Below are 15,349 nucleotides of genomic sequence, written 5' to 3'. Positions count from 1 at the left end.
ATGTAATCTAGCATCATCTGCTAATTTTTGCCCACAGAAACATACAAAACCTGTAGTGGCTGAAATGAGGTCAGCCAGGTGGACCTCACTGAATAGGAGTTCCCTGGCTGAGGCTTTTAATCTGGTCAATCAGGGAGGTCTGGCTGACAGATAGAAACTGGATTATCAGAGGCTCTGTTAACTCTGACGGCTGACTCTGGCTTCATAGCAAGGACTGGCTTGGCAGATTTTCCACAGGCAGTCTTCTAATTGGCTGCTTATAAACTTGCCTCCACGTGCTCTTGATGGTCCCATTTAAAACAGAGCAGCAGACGCTCTGACGCCTGAGCAGCCTCAACAGGAAAGGTCTCCTCTGTGAAGTCTCAGCTGCCTACATATGGCAAGGAGCTGCCCTGCTGTCATCAAAATACTGGTGGTCTATTAGACCGCCCTTAATGGAAGCTTCATTTTTACATATTAGTTTCCCACTTTCTAAAGTAGATAGGCGATCATCTCATAGTCCTTCTCCTGCCCACTGCCAGGAAACTTCGCCATCTGAGAGACAGTGACTGAATATCTTCTCTGTGGGGCTCCCAGCTACCTTCTTGGTCCCACTATCTCCGTTCCTGCCAATTCCACTGACAGTCCACTGACTACTTGCTGCAGCAATAATTTTTCTTCCCCCCTCTGTCGATAGCTGTTTCAAAATGTTTTTACAAATCTTCAATGTGTGATGATTTAACTGCTGCCAGAACGTTACACCAGTGTTCACAAGATGCTTTGTTGGTCTGCGTGGGGCAGCTGTGAGTATTTCAGGCAGGCACTTGCTAGCTGCCAACATACATGGTTGCCTATTCTTCTGACAGCAAGCCAGAATTCTGAATCTCGTGTTCCAATTGAAAGGAGTGTGAAAGGCAGAGTTGGAAACAGGACTTTTAGTGATACATGCCAACGCTGGCAGCAGCTGCCGTGCCTCATTTACATTGTCAATTTGGTGTCAACAGCAAAGCTTGTTAGCAAACTCGAAGCAACTGCTGTAGGAAGAGGTCAATCACAATTAACTACCGTCTGCATTGGTTGGTGACCAAACAAATAGTGGTCATCTTATTACTCACTTAAAAAAAACCATGATAATAAAATCGACAATGTAGTAGATATCATGTAATTGAACAATTACACATTCTTCACATTTTCACGGGAAATTGAAATAGATAATTTTGTAACTTAATAGAAGTGAGGTGCCTCTCACAACCTCTAAATCCAATTAATAGTTGCTTTCTTTAAGTAAATTGAAATACTAAGAGGGAAAATACTGAAATATAAGTCATTGTAAAACAGGACTTTGATATTTTCATCCTCGTGCATTTATATACCAATGGCATATAATCGAATACTCTACAATAACAGTTACTATAGCAAGGGTGGTGTAGTAGCCTGTAACACGAATTACATAAGCACACGCTCCAGAGGATAAACAGGGAGCAGAGTCAGGAAGTCACAAACATTTTCCCATGGCTGGAAAGACCTGCCTGCATATTTGAATTTTATGTTATATACTCCTGGAAGATAATGCTTCACACGGGGACACATACAACTAACTTGTTACTAGTGAGGTTTTTCTTTTAAATAGATCAGGGCTCAAATGACATCATCATGCTTGAGCTGTCACTTTAATAAAACAGGAAGGAATTGTTGCTTTTCCCACCACATGAAAATAGCTCAGAAAGGAGCTAAGGCCTGAACAGGCCCAAGCAGGAATGTTGTTTCAGTTTCCTTGGAGGACAAACAGGATTGTATGAAAGATTAGGCCGATGAAACCTAAGGCTTATTGCCTTCCAACAGTGAAACCTCCAAAAATATCCTCCCCATGACTGTCTTAAGTGATGATGGCCATTCCTTTGGTTCTTGAAGTTGCCTCCTGGTTTCCAAAATTATACTTTTGATTATCAGGCAGCTATCATTTCCAAGCTAGTCTGGGACAGTGGCTAAACTGGAGCATGTACATGAGGACAGGCATACAAAATACCCAAGACTCCTTTCATGGGCAAGGCTCACTTCACTCTTGTCCCACCCACCCAATTCTTATTCTGCATTAAAATTAAGCCAACAGGCTAAAGGGAAAAGGGAGTCGACCAAACAGGAACTGAAATAGGAGACCTGAAATAGCAGCTTCGTTATCAGGACCAGCTCCCAGACTACATATAAGTGGATAAAGGCAGCTCTAGGTTTAGCTACATGTGCTTTGTCGGTTTTTTGCTTCTTTTGTACAAAAAAGAAAAATCACTTTATAAATGAAGCACATAGACAAAATAAACCTTATGAAAGTTTGGTTTATGAAATAACTACAGAGGCCAGTATCCATCACCAAGTCACCCATAATTTACACATGAACATTCCATGACTTTAGTACTGCCTCATTCAGAGCCAGCTACCAGAATATCAGTATCTCTGACACTCCGATTTTTATATCTGTCAGCGAGGGCTCCCTGATTGGGCAAGATTAACAGCCCCAATTAGGGAATGCATAATCTATGAATTCCAGCTGGCTGACCTCATTACAATCACTACAGTTTAGTAAATCTAGCTGTTCTGTTTGGTTTGTAACAGGATCTCTAGCACAAAGTGATGACAGTGATGGAAGGCACTGAGCAAAGAAGTTTAACAATTTACCAGGACCTCCACCAGCAGGTGGCAATGGTGAGGAAGAGTTGTTGGAGCAGTTGAATGGACTCTCCCTGGAAAGAAATGTCTTTGAAAGAAGAAGAGCTGATGAGAAGGTGAAGAAGACAGACAAACTATTCCTCAGCCCAATACAGAGGAACCTTTATTATCCAAGCGACACAGGCGGGGAATATTTTGTTTGGATAATCAAATGTTTGGATAATTGAATGCTGGATAGCGCAGTTTAGCCCAGTATCGAGACCTTGCGATCTTATTCGGATAATCGAGGTTCCTCTGAATGACCTACAGGTGTTGTTCTACGTACAAGCTGTCAATAGTTCCTTGGTTATCTTGAACTTTCCTTCAGGTTTGGAATGACCTGGTACCATTGGAAAAGGAAATCCTGCTTCATGATCTTTTGGCTATGTTGAAATCTCATGTTCTTTGTGTAGGATTCTATTGCACAGGCATTTAGACATGACGGAAGAGCTTGAAAAGCATCTAACAACAAACGAGGGGATGGTGGAGGATTTGAAAGTGCCAATGTCCATGAGGCAGGCGTAAGTTGCTCCAGGAAGACTGGATGCTCTGATATTGGTGGAGGGAATCAGATCTTAAGATCAAACCCAAGCACAGGCTCCTGCTGAATGTTCCCATGATGCTGCGATAAAAGAGGAAACGATACTCCAAGTGAGACATCCTATTTCCCAGTTAGCCAGAAAAATTGGAAACACTTCATGATCCATGACTGAATGCTGTATTAAGAAGACACAGCTGGTTATACCATCCAGGGGACTCAACATAAGGGAGCAGATACTGTTCAGGATGGAATATCTGTGCAGAAAAAACAATTACAAATATTGGGCAAAGGTACAGATGTTCAAAGAATTCTATAGAGAATCTTTGAGGTACTGGTTAGGGTTTTTGGGACGGCAGCACGCTGACACAATTACAACACAGATTTTTATGCATTCAAGCCAGAAAAAGGGGGACATCTAGTTTCCATATTCCTAGCGCTGGTGAAGTTGAACAATTATATAATTCTCCTGGACTAGAGAAAGGATAATGAAGAACCCATGGTATTTGGGTTGAACATGTGAACATGTCACAACCACCTGATGAAGGAGCAGCACTTCGAAAGCTAGTGCTTCCAAATAAACATGTTGGACTACAACCTGGTGTTGTGTGATTTTTAACTTTGTTCACCCCAGTCCAACATCGGCACCTCCAAAACAGATATGTGGGCATCTTCACATGGTGACATCTGTGAAAGGCACATTTGAAGGTCAAAGGATGGAACTGTTGGACCTTTGACCTTGCTCCCTAACACTCAAGGATCGGCAACCTCTATGGGAGCCAAGGATTGTTCGAGTAGTAACGAATCATTCTGTTTTGTTACTTGCTCGTGAAGGCTCCTGTCAGCTGTCTCCAAATGATCAATATCAGGTCTTGAGAGAATCACATGTCACATATGGCAGAGCTCCCACATGGCGTTACTCTGGGAATTACCCTTCTCACTGAGGGAATAAAGGGCAGTATGCATGCAGATTATTGATTTCAATACTAAAGATGCTTACCTCCCATAATACCCATTGCTGCCTTTAAACCTGCCAGCACTGTGGTGGAGAGTGGATAGACTGGAGGAGATATCATTAACCTCATTTTAAAGTTGGACATTGGCAACTTGGAGAACAGCAAGAGGAGGGGGCTTGTTTCTGCTCTCAACAAATATGGAACAACTTTCAGTAAAAATTATGACAATAACATTGGATGCAGTGACCTGGTAAACCACTGTGGCTAAAGTTAAGTAAAAATTCCTTGCTATTGGATCCTAGTTCCCATCATTGGAAGCAAGTCCAGGATTATCTGCAGAAGTCTTATGGTAAAGTATCACCCAAGGATCGTCGAATCCATACCACATCCCAGCACTCCTCATGAGGAAGAAAGACAGAAACCTGAGGATCAATGTTAATTTCCAGGCACTCAATGTAAACACTCACAAGGTTGCTCACCCTCTGCCTAAGATCGAGGAAGCACCAGTTTTCAAAGGTGCAAAGTATTTCTGCCATCTCCATCTGGCTTATGGTTATAACCAGCTACCCATCATTGAACAATACATTGAAAAGACAACATTCAAAACAGGCACTGGGGGACTTTACGAATCTGTGTGGACTCTGAAATGCCTCTGCCACCTTCATGCATGCAGTATTTCCAGTACCACTTTATGTATCTGGATAGCACATTCACCTCTGATTCGATATTGGAGAAGACCGGCACAAGTCTTGATATCATAAACTCTTAACCCAGTTGTTGCAATTTAACTAAAGGAAATCAAGCCAGCAAAGTTCTTTGGACTAGACCCAGTCCTTCCTGTGGACCATCCTTTTCAGCTCACCACACTGAGTAATGGGGATGGCCAAGTCAGCCAAGCATCATATGAAGCTAGGCCAGGCATTTGCAATGCTATCCAAAAGGTTTGACTGCTTGATTGCTGCATTGGCAGGACTGACTTTCTAATTAGCGCTGGGTATGTTTCTGAATGGAGAATATCAAGGGTGGATAACAGACTGAATAAAGAATGTGTAGGACCCTGAATTGCACTGAGTCACACAAGTATAGCACAGGAAAACAGGACAGACAATTTTCACATTAGGCCTCAAAAACAACAATAAAGTAAATAACAAAACTGTTTATAATCAGTAGTATGGTTAACATCTCTACTTTCATCCAATATCCCTGGGTTAACATCTCTACTTTCATCCAATATTGTCTAAAGATCTTTTGACACCCAAGGTGGCAACAATACGTTTTCCATTTAATTCCTCATCCTAAACAGAATACTTCTAAGTTGAGAGTGTAGTGCTAGAAAAGCACAGCAGGTCAGGCAGCATCAGAGGAACAGAAGAATCGAGGTTTTGGGCATAAGCCCTTCATCAGGAATCCCGAATTCAGGCTTAGCCCGAAACGTCGATTCTCCTGCTCATCAGATGCTGCCTGGCCGGCTGTGCTTTTCCAGCACTACACTTTTGACTCTGATCTCCAGGAACTGCAGTCCTCACTTTCTCCTACAATATTTCTAAGTACATTCACATGGATTACAGTGTTCAAAGCAGTGGCTCACCAACAAAAAGGAAAAAAAATGAAGGAAAGCACTTTCTCAAGGGCATATAGGGATGGGAAAGCAGTGCTGACCTTGCCAGTGACACACACCTCCCATGAGTTAATAAAATAAATCATTCAGCACAACATGAAATATAATGTTGGATAACGTGCTCCGAGCTCTTAAATCCATAATCTGCTAAAAAGAGGCAAGATGGTACCACTGAGCCAAAGTTTAACCATCACTAATTCTATGTATTTGTCATACTTAGAAATCAATGAGCAAGGTAACAGGTTTTTTTTAAAATTATAAGCAGACAGTGCTCATGGAAAAAAAAACACATACCGGTCTAATGAGATAATTAAAGTCTCATTTATTTCAGGCAAGTCATCTGCTTTTATTGTAATGTTGATTGTGGCATTGCTCTGGCCTGACAAGAATATAACAGACCCATTGATTGGGCCCAGGTCATCATTGGTGATACTGTGACGATTAACCCCTGTAGGTTTCAAATGCCAGTAAACCTCTGCAGAGCCATCAGTTCCATCACGTTGCAAAGCAATATATATCTGAAACAAAAGACCACAAGAACTAAGTGATAACCTTTTTAGTATATGATTGTACTTTACACATCATTTATCTATTGACATTATCCAAATTAAATTTCTCTGTATCATTCACAGTATCCAAGATGGTGAGCACAAATTCTCCAAAGCAGTGCAGAAAGAAATTCTTTTTATGTATGTATTAACACCTCATTTTCTGGACTATTTTCAAATCATGCAAGAAGCTGAGAAATATATAAAATTTTCTTCCACATATTGCCTTTTCATTGCCCTTTCCAGAAGATCATATGATTCTCGAAGAACAGGCTGCATTCAGATTTGGATGTATTAAACATCCCAACCATATGGAACAGCCTGATTGGAATGATAGTTTATACGTGCATGCTTACATACCATCATTGGTTTTCTGAAAGAATCCATAATTTAAAGCTCATATATACCTGACTTTCAGAAGAATTCTCCGGTTCATAAACAAGAAGAGTTTCATTGCTGGTAAATCCAACCTCTCCATTTGCTAGGTCAGGTGTAATTGTTCGTGAGATGTTTAGAGGTTCACCCAGCTTGGGACTCACTGATGTAACAAGAGGAACTTTGTTTACTAACTCCACCGTTTCAAGCTGGAAGTATTAACAGAAGCTTATCAGTCTCATTTATCTCTCCAAATATCAAGCACATGAAGCTTAAAAAATGAAGTGGTTGGACCTTTTAAAGACTTACAACCACTACAATTGTAACAAGGCAATTACATCTGGTGATTACTTTTATTTGTTAATCTAAACAGTTCTTGCATGGACATCAAAAAGACATAACACCAAATGGAGCAATATACATTAAACAAGAAAAGAAATCGGACGGGAGGGGGTACTTTTTGGACTCCAAGGATGGTTAGGTTAAGGGTGATGTGAAACTAAGAAATGTTAAATTCTCAAACTCCACCTCATCCCATCCACTTATGGTGCTATTGGAAGTGAGAGTAGAGAGCAGACAGAAATCCTTTGAGCACCAAAAGGTGGCGCTGGACTGTGATGACATTTTGCGAGCTATCTGCAGCAGATTTTATTCTTACACATCTTGTAACCATTCTGCTCCTCTAAACTTCAATTCTGAGTCTATCAGAATTACTATCAATGTTGTCTTAAATCTACTTTCAGGTTTAAAGGTACCACGACCAAGGTGGCTCAACTACCAACGCTGGAATCACAAGCCCATGGGATCCATGGGCCTATTGGCTTCCTGACCACCTCATGGAAACCAAGAACTGAGGCCCGACCACAGTGGGGACAAGACCTGACCCCATGGTGACCTGACATCAAGGAGGCCATACAGAATTAGGCACAAGACTCTAGAACACTCAAGACTCCATCGGGAGCATACACTTACCTCTTGGAGCAGCAGACTTTCCTCACGGATGCCTGGGATCGATTAGGAGCAACCAACTACCCAGGAAACATGGGCAACATATTGGACTTCAGGTGAGACTAAAACTACAGGGTTTCAAATCCCCTCTCCATAGCACACTCCTGGCAAACATCTTAGCCATTAAGAACAAAAGGCATGAACCTAAAGCTAGACTCACCTTACAAAGGGAATTGAGAGACTGCTGTGTGCTATATTTCACACAGACATGGCTCAGTCCTGCTACAGCTGACGATACCTTACAACCTGAGGGTTTCTCAGTTCACTAAATGGACCACAAGGCAAGGAGCAGTGGAGTCTGTCTCCTAATCAACACCTCACGGTGCTTTGAGACAGTGACCCTGGCAAGTTACTGCTCCCCGAACCTAGAATATCTAACAGTAAAGTGCTATCCCTACTACTTGCCACATGAATTCACCTCCACTATCTTGATAGCAGTCTACATCCCACCCCATGCAGAAGTGAACAGTGCACTTGACGAAGTATACAGCACTACAAGCAGTCTCGAGACAGATTACCCTAATGCGTTGTTCATCACAGCCGGTGACTTCAACCAGGCCAATCTCAAGAATGTGCTACCAAACACCATCAACACGTCTCCTGTCCCACCAGAGGTCTGAACATCCTTAATCATCACTGTACAACCATGAAGATGCTTACTGCTCCATCCCACATCTGCATTTTGGAAAATCAGATCACAATGCAGTGCTCCTCCTCCCAGCTTACAAGCAGAAATTGAAGTGGAGGACCCAATACAGAAAGTACAGCAGTCTAAGGCAATGAAAGGGCTCTTAAAAGACTGTTTAGAGTCTGTGGACTGGTCCATATTCAATGGCCAACCTAAACAAGTATGCCACCACCATCACAGATTTCATTAGCAAGTGATGATGGCATGCTGCTGACAACAGTTATAGGTTGGATCTTAAAAAACAATGAGATCAAATACAGGAAAGAAATCAAGTGCTTATCTGCATGGTGTAAAGACAACAATTTCTCCATCAACATCAGTAAAATGAAAGAGTTGGTCATTGACTCCATCTGCATCAATGCTGCTGAGGTGGAGATGCTCAAGAGCATCAGTAATGATCACTAACAATCTGTCCTGGTCTACCCATGTTGATGTGATGGTCAAGAAAGCACAAAAATGTCTCCACTTCCTCAGGGCACTAACGAAATTCAGCATGTCTACCATGACTCTTTCCAATTTTTGTGGATGCACCATAGAAAGCATCCTATCAGGTCCATCACAGCATGGTATGGAAACTGCTTTTCCCAAAATCACAAGATACTACAGTCATGAACATAGCCCAGTTCATCATGCAAACCAGACTTCCACCCATTGACTCCGTCTACACTTCACACAGCCTCGGGAAAGCAATGAAAATAATCAAAGACCCCTCCATCCCAGTTACATTCTCTTCCATCAGGCAGAATATATAAAAGTTTGAAGACATGTATCGCTGTCAGACTTTTGAATGAATCTCTTCATTGTTAATTTTGATCTCCCTTTCTTTGCACCTTCACTGCACCTACAGTAACACTGTGTTCTGCACTTTGTTCTGCTTCCTTGACACACTTCGTATTGTATGATCTGCCTGTATAGAATGCAAAACAGTGGCACAGTGGTTAGCACTGCTGCCTCACAGCACCAGAGTCCCAGGTTTGATTCGAGAATTGGGTCTGTGTGGACTTTGCACATTCTCCCCGTGTCTGCGTGGGTTTCCTACCGGTGCTCCGGTTTCCTTCCACAGTCCAAAAGTGTGCAGGTTAGGTGAATTGGCCATGCTAAATTGCCTGTAGTGTTAGGTGAAGGAGTAAATGTAGGGGAATGGGTCTGGGTCGGTTGCGCTTCAGTGGGTCGGTGTGGACTTGTTGGGCCAAAGGGCCTGTTTCCACACTGTAAGTATTCTAATCTAATCTAATACTATTCTCTGTATCTTGGCGCATATGACAACAAATCAATTAATCAATTCACCTCACTCCATTTTAATTCTTATTATACAACTGGAATTCCTGTACCTCAGGAAATCCAGTAGGTAAGAGGTGTAAAATTATCTTTGTTACACTGTTTGTGGACAAGGAGAAGCAAATGTGCCCGCAGACTCCTAACCCTGTATATCCTCTGCATTGCCTACTCACTCACTCAGGACACCTTGCCATCTTTCTTCAACCTGAAAAAGCATAATTATATCAGCCACTCTCAGCTGTCCCACACTCTCTCTTTCTCTCTATACAGGAATAAAAAACAGTTGGATGGAGAAAGCCAAGTCAGGTAGTTGGGTGCCTGGAATTTGTCTCTTCACTCCCTATGGAGAATCTTTGCCTCGGGGGAGGAGGACAATGAGCAGGTAATGATGTCAAAACCTCCAATTCCCAGTAACCAAGTAAAATCTATTGTCAACTATTGCGCTGCTGTCCCATTTCATGACTATGAATGTATTCTTAATATGCCAAATTTTGACCATTTCCTGAGGAGGAGGCACTGATAGCTCACACCCTTCTCCCAGCTGAATTCTTCTCTTAGCACACTCCAGAGATGCCCAGTTCCTCCACCCTCACTCTGCCTGCTACACCCAATCACTTGGGAGTTCAAGCCAAAGAAGGTGAGCCAACGTCTGGGCAGGACACACTCAATGGTTTAGCCATCTAACAACTAATGCTCCCGAGGTTATCTGCACAAAACTCAAGACCAATTGTCTTCACTTATATGGCAAACTTGCTCCATTCCAGCTGTGAACCCCAACAAAGCAAATCTGGCAGGACTTATACACTTAATGGTAAAGTCCAAGGGAGCGTCGCTGAACAAAGAGACTTGGAGAGCAGGTTCATAGCTCCTTAGAAGTGGAGTCGCAGGTCGATAGGATAGTGAAGAAGGCGTTTGGTATATTTTCTCTTATTGGTCAGAGCACTGAGTAGAGATGTTGGGAGGTTATGTTGCAGCTGTACAGGACATTGGTAAGGTCACTTTTGGAATATTGCATGCAATTCTGGTCTCCTTCCTATAGGAAGGATGTTCTGAAACTTGAAAGGGTTCAGAAAAGATTTACATAGATTTTGCCAGGGTTGGAGGATTTGAGCTATGGGGAGAGGCTGAACAGGCTGAGGTGACTTTCCCTGGAGCATTGGAACCTGAGGGGTGACCTTATAGATGTTTATAAAATATGAGGGGTATAGATAGGATAAATAGACAAAGTCTTTTCCCTGGGGTGGGGGAGTCCAGAACTAGAGTGATAGGTTTAGAGTGAGAGGTGAAAGATATAAAAGGGATCTGAAGGACAACTTCTTCAAGCAGAAGGGAGTGCATGTATGGAATGAATTGCTAGAGGACGTAGTGGAGGTGAGTATAATTACAACATTTAAAAGGCATCTGGATGGGTATATGAATCGGAAGGGTTTAGAGGGATATGGGCCAAGTGCTGGCAAATGGGATTAGATTAGGTTGGGATATCTGGTAGGCACTGACGAGTTGGACTGGAGGGTCTGTTTCTGTGCTATACATCTCTGTGATTCTATGACTATAACTGGACCTAGTGGAAGCCCTTATGAGGACACATAGGTGGCATAGGTGAGACTTTATTGTATGTACATTACCACATTTGTCGACATATTTTCATCTGGGAGTGAATATCATTTACAAGAATGAAGGGAGAGGGGCTAGCCGCTCTTTGAATCATATGTTGTTCCAACCCTGCCTGACTGATGGCTATCCGATTCAGAGCACTCATATGGAACTGAGCTGTGATTGAATCAGGAAACATCGGATGTTGTGAAGGCTTCGACATTTTGTAACCTTAACTTTTATTCAACACCATGAACTGTACAGAAAGATCAAGCTCTTAATCTGCACTGGCAGGTGGGATTATACAAAGGATGGATTAGTGGTGCTGGAAGAGCACAGCAGTTCAGGCAGCATCCAACGAGCAGCGAAATCGACGTTTCGGGCAAAAGCCCTTCATCAGGAATAAAGGCAATGAGCCTGAAGCGTGGAGAGAAATGACCTGGGAGTTGCAGTGGGAGAGGGACTCCCTGAGATTCTTGTAGAGAAAAAGCCTCAACAGTGACATAATATTTACAGTTAGTGAAAAAAGACTTTGTGCAACTCAGTCCTAAAGAAAAGGCTTCACAAAGAAATCCTGTCTTGAACTTAATTGTGTTCTTAACTTAGCACAATACAGCACCTCTCATGCATCATCATCATCATCATCATCATCATCCTCCAGTTGGCTGGAGGAGAGAGTCCAAGCATTAAGAGTCATCCTTTGTTTGCATGGTACTGGAAAGAACCCCAAAACATGACCTGAACTGGAATTTGATGTGAAGGTGAGATGGCCATTACTTCCAATAAGCCTATGTGGTCAATATCAGAAACAAAGCAGCTGCTCACTAAATATGACCACTCAGCAGTTGCATCGCACACAAAATAAAATTTTAACAATGTCTTCCAAACACTGGGACATGGCCAGATACCTCTACATGAAACTTTAAATATTCTGACCCAGATTCAGACGTCTGCTGCCTCAGCCTTTTGACACACAAACAACAACCGACTGTACGTGTGGCACCAATAATAATTTGTGGGCGGCACGGTGGCACAGTGGTTAGCACTGCTGCCTCACAGCGCCAGAGACCCGGGTTCAGTTCCCGCCTCAGGCGACTGACTGTGTGGAGTTTGCACGTTCTCCCCGTGTCTGCGTGGGTTTCCTCCGGGTGCTCCGGTTTCCTCCCACACTCCAAAGATGTGCAGGTCAGGTGAATTGGCCATGCTAAATTGCCCGTAGTGTTAGGTAAGGGGTAGATATAGATGTAGGGGTATGAGTGGGTTACGCTTCGGCGGGGCGGTGTGGACTTGTTGGGCCGAAGGGCCTGTTTCCACACTGTAAGTAATCTAAATCTAAATCTAAATCTAATCTAAATCTAAATAAGGACCTCTCGCTCACACCCCTAGCCTCCACTGTATCAAAAAAAGGCAGCATTGCCTATGGGCTAATGACATAGACATTTTGCAGTCTAAGGTGTGAAATACAGGTCATTCTGTAAAACACCTGCTACAGAAAATCGCGTTATGGAAAACCGCTATAGAAAATCTCACTGCAGAAGATCGCTAATACAAAATCGCTATACCTGTTCAGTAGAAAGCTGGCATTATCCAAACACCACCACAACTTATTAATTGCATCATAGGCAATTCGCAGTGATGAAACACACATTATAGCAGAATAATCTGTAAGCAGCTGTTGCATATTATTCAGGCTTTGGGACATTGAAATGTGAATATTTACAGTCCGCATGACATTATTTCAGCTTTACGGCCATTACAGTAGCTGAATAACATGATCAAGATTCCTTTTCATGACCAAGAACTTTTCAGGGACACAGTTGTAAATTACGTGAGGTCCCCATATAACATTATGTGGTGACACATGACTTTCACCTGATCTGTATGCATGTCTGTTTAATGCTATTGCCACGTGAAGGGCTTCACATTGCACAAATGTGACATCCCCTCCCTCAGCAAACAAAATGCTTATTTATCACAGTCCAGTTTCTCTATGTCGTGTGGGAGAATAGCAAAACGCATATAAATAAAGTGAGAACAGGCAATAACGTGATATAAACTCATGTAATTTAGCTTCTTACCACTCACTCACAAAACTCTCATTTCACCATTGAAACATTTTGCAGAAGTTTCAAAAAAATGTAATTTTTTCAAAAAAGATATTGCCTTTTAAAAGTTTTCTTTCCCTCAACGTTGACCATCTTATTTTTCCAATCTCACCATATTTTCCGAAATGACTCACCTTTGCCCATGTCTATCATGGGCTGGGAAAACTCAGCTCATTGTGCCTGAACTACTTCAAGTAATGGCAGTCCAGAGAGTTTGGTTGTTAAAGCTAACATACTTTAAAGTATTCAGTGAACTCTGACCGGCTATACAACTCAGTGTGACAAATCAAAGAAAAACATTGTAAACCAGAGATACTTACCCTATAAGTCAGGTTTAAAAAACTCAGAGTATGCGAGATTTTCATGGAAGTGGTGAAGATTACAAAGGTTCTCTGGTTTCAATTTATTTGTTTATTTGTCAGGAGACATTAATTGCATTTTGGAGCTGGGAAAATTCTAAAGAAGTGGTTCCAAGCACCAAAAGTACTGCTTTTAGCAGTCTCTTAAAGCTCAAGAGAAGTGTGAGGGACTCGTATATCTGTGTCACAGGAAAAAGTTAAGAAGGATGGGAACCAATTGTAGTTGAGTGTGGGATGAAGAAGTAGCACTTGCTTCATTCAACTGAGAAAGATCGGTGCAAAGAAAAATTCAGAGACAGCTTGGTAAAACTAGCTATTTGATAACAGCTGTAATTGCGCCAATAATTATTTCCTGGGACTCAGGCGTCCTAGGGAACATAGTCTCTGAATAAAAGTCTGAAGTACCAAGACATGAGCAGTCATTGACACAGTTTGAGTCAGAGACGCTTTGAAGTCATTCCAAGCCTTGGACTTGGAAAGTGAAGACTTGGAATGGAAGAGAGTATTAATGAGATTTCATGAAGCGCAGTATTATTCGCAACTACAGGGGATCTGCCCCTGGCTGTATCAACCGACTGAAGTGTAGTGTTTGGACACAGGTTGTCTGTTAACTCATGTTAATCCTGAATGTCTGGGTCTAAGTTGTATAAACAATACATATTGTTTAGAATCATGATCTCACTGTTCAGTATTCCAATTTAGTCAATATAGCTAAGGCTTGTTTGTGCGAACTTGCAAAACATAGATCACTGTTTAGGGTTTCAATTCAGTCCTAAATAATATGCTGCTTATTTGCTCTTCCATAAATTCTATTTTTTAAAAGATGTGGCCCATAAAACTAAATCATCATAAAGATCTGACTTGTCCAATATTCTCACAACAGGGAAAATAACAAATTGAATTGAATTGAAGAAAGACTTGCAACATGAAAGTGAGTTGGAAGTTAAAGTTTCTCCTGTGAGTTTCGTGCTTGCATTGACGGCCCAGGTAAAAATTGAATTAAGTGAACCAGAGTTCAAAATAATAAATGTACATTTTTATCAGAATAACATTTTGCTTCTTCCTATAAAATCAATTTACATTATCATCAGTTTTCAAATATGAAATTTTAAAACATTGTTTCTCTTACAAAAACACCTAAAATTTGAACTTTTTTTTTGCAGAAGATTCACAAAAATGTAATTCTTAAGAAAGGATACTGCCTCTAAAATTCCACCTTTTTTCACCTCTCAGATAAACTAGAGATAGAGCTCCAATTTAAATTCACAATCTCTGGACAAGCATTCTTTCTTTTTAAGCCAACAGTCTATTGACCTCCCTTCTTATGTAAAAGGATTGCACTTTCAAACAGTCGTTTGTGGTCTACTGGTACAAATGACCAATTCTTTCTGCAGACTCAGTATTAGAACCAGACTTGGTCAGGGACATCAAAGTGAAGGAGCCATTGGGAAGTAGTGACCATAATACAATAAGCTTCAATCTGCAATTTGAGAGGGAGAGGGTACAATCGGAAGTGACAATTTTTCAGTTGAATAAAAGGAACTATAGAGCTATGAGGGAGGAGCTGGCCAAAATTCAATTGTGCAATACCTTAGCAGGGATGA

General features: G+C 41.7%; 1 protein-coding gene across 2 annotated transcripts in view; it reads right to left on the bottom strand.

Moving 5' to 3' along the window:
• Positions 1–15,349, bottom strand: part of adgrv1 (adhesion G protein-coupled receptor V1) — a 563,049-nt gene that overhangs the window by 502,292 nt on the left and 45,408 nt on the right. For both annotated transcript variants that reach the window (XM_072582867.1, XM_072582868.1), the window contains exons 10-11: positions 6,747–6,923; positions 6,086–6,309 (exon numbers count right to left, since the gene is read on the bottom strand). In XM_072582867.1, coding sequence (XP_072438968.1) covers positions 6,086–6,309; positions 6,747–6,923 — 401 coding nt within the window. The remainder of the gene's footprint in view (positions 1–6,085; positions 6,310–6,746; positions 6,924–15,349) is intronic.

Source organism: Chiloscyllium punctatum, chromosome 2 (genome assembly GCF_047496795.1).
Source record: "Chiloscyllium punctatum isolate Juve2018m chromosome 2, sChiPun1.3, whole genome shotgun sequence".
In the NCBI taxonomy this organism is placed as follows: domain Eukaryota; kingdom Metazoa; phylum Chordata; class Chondrichthyes; order Orectolobiformes; family Hemiscylliidae; genus Chiloscyllium; species Chiloscyllium punctatum.
Note: the sequence above shows the minus strand (reverse complement) of the source record. Positions and strands in the feature narration are given on the sequence as shown.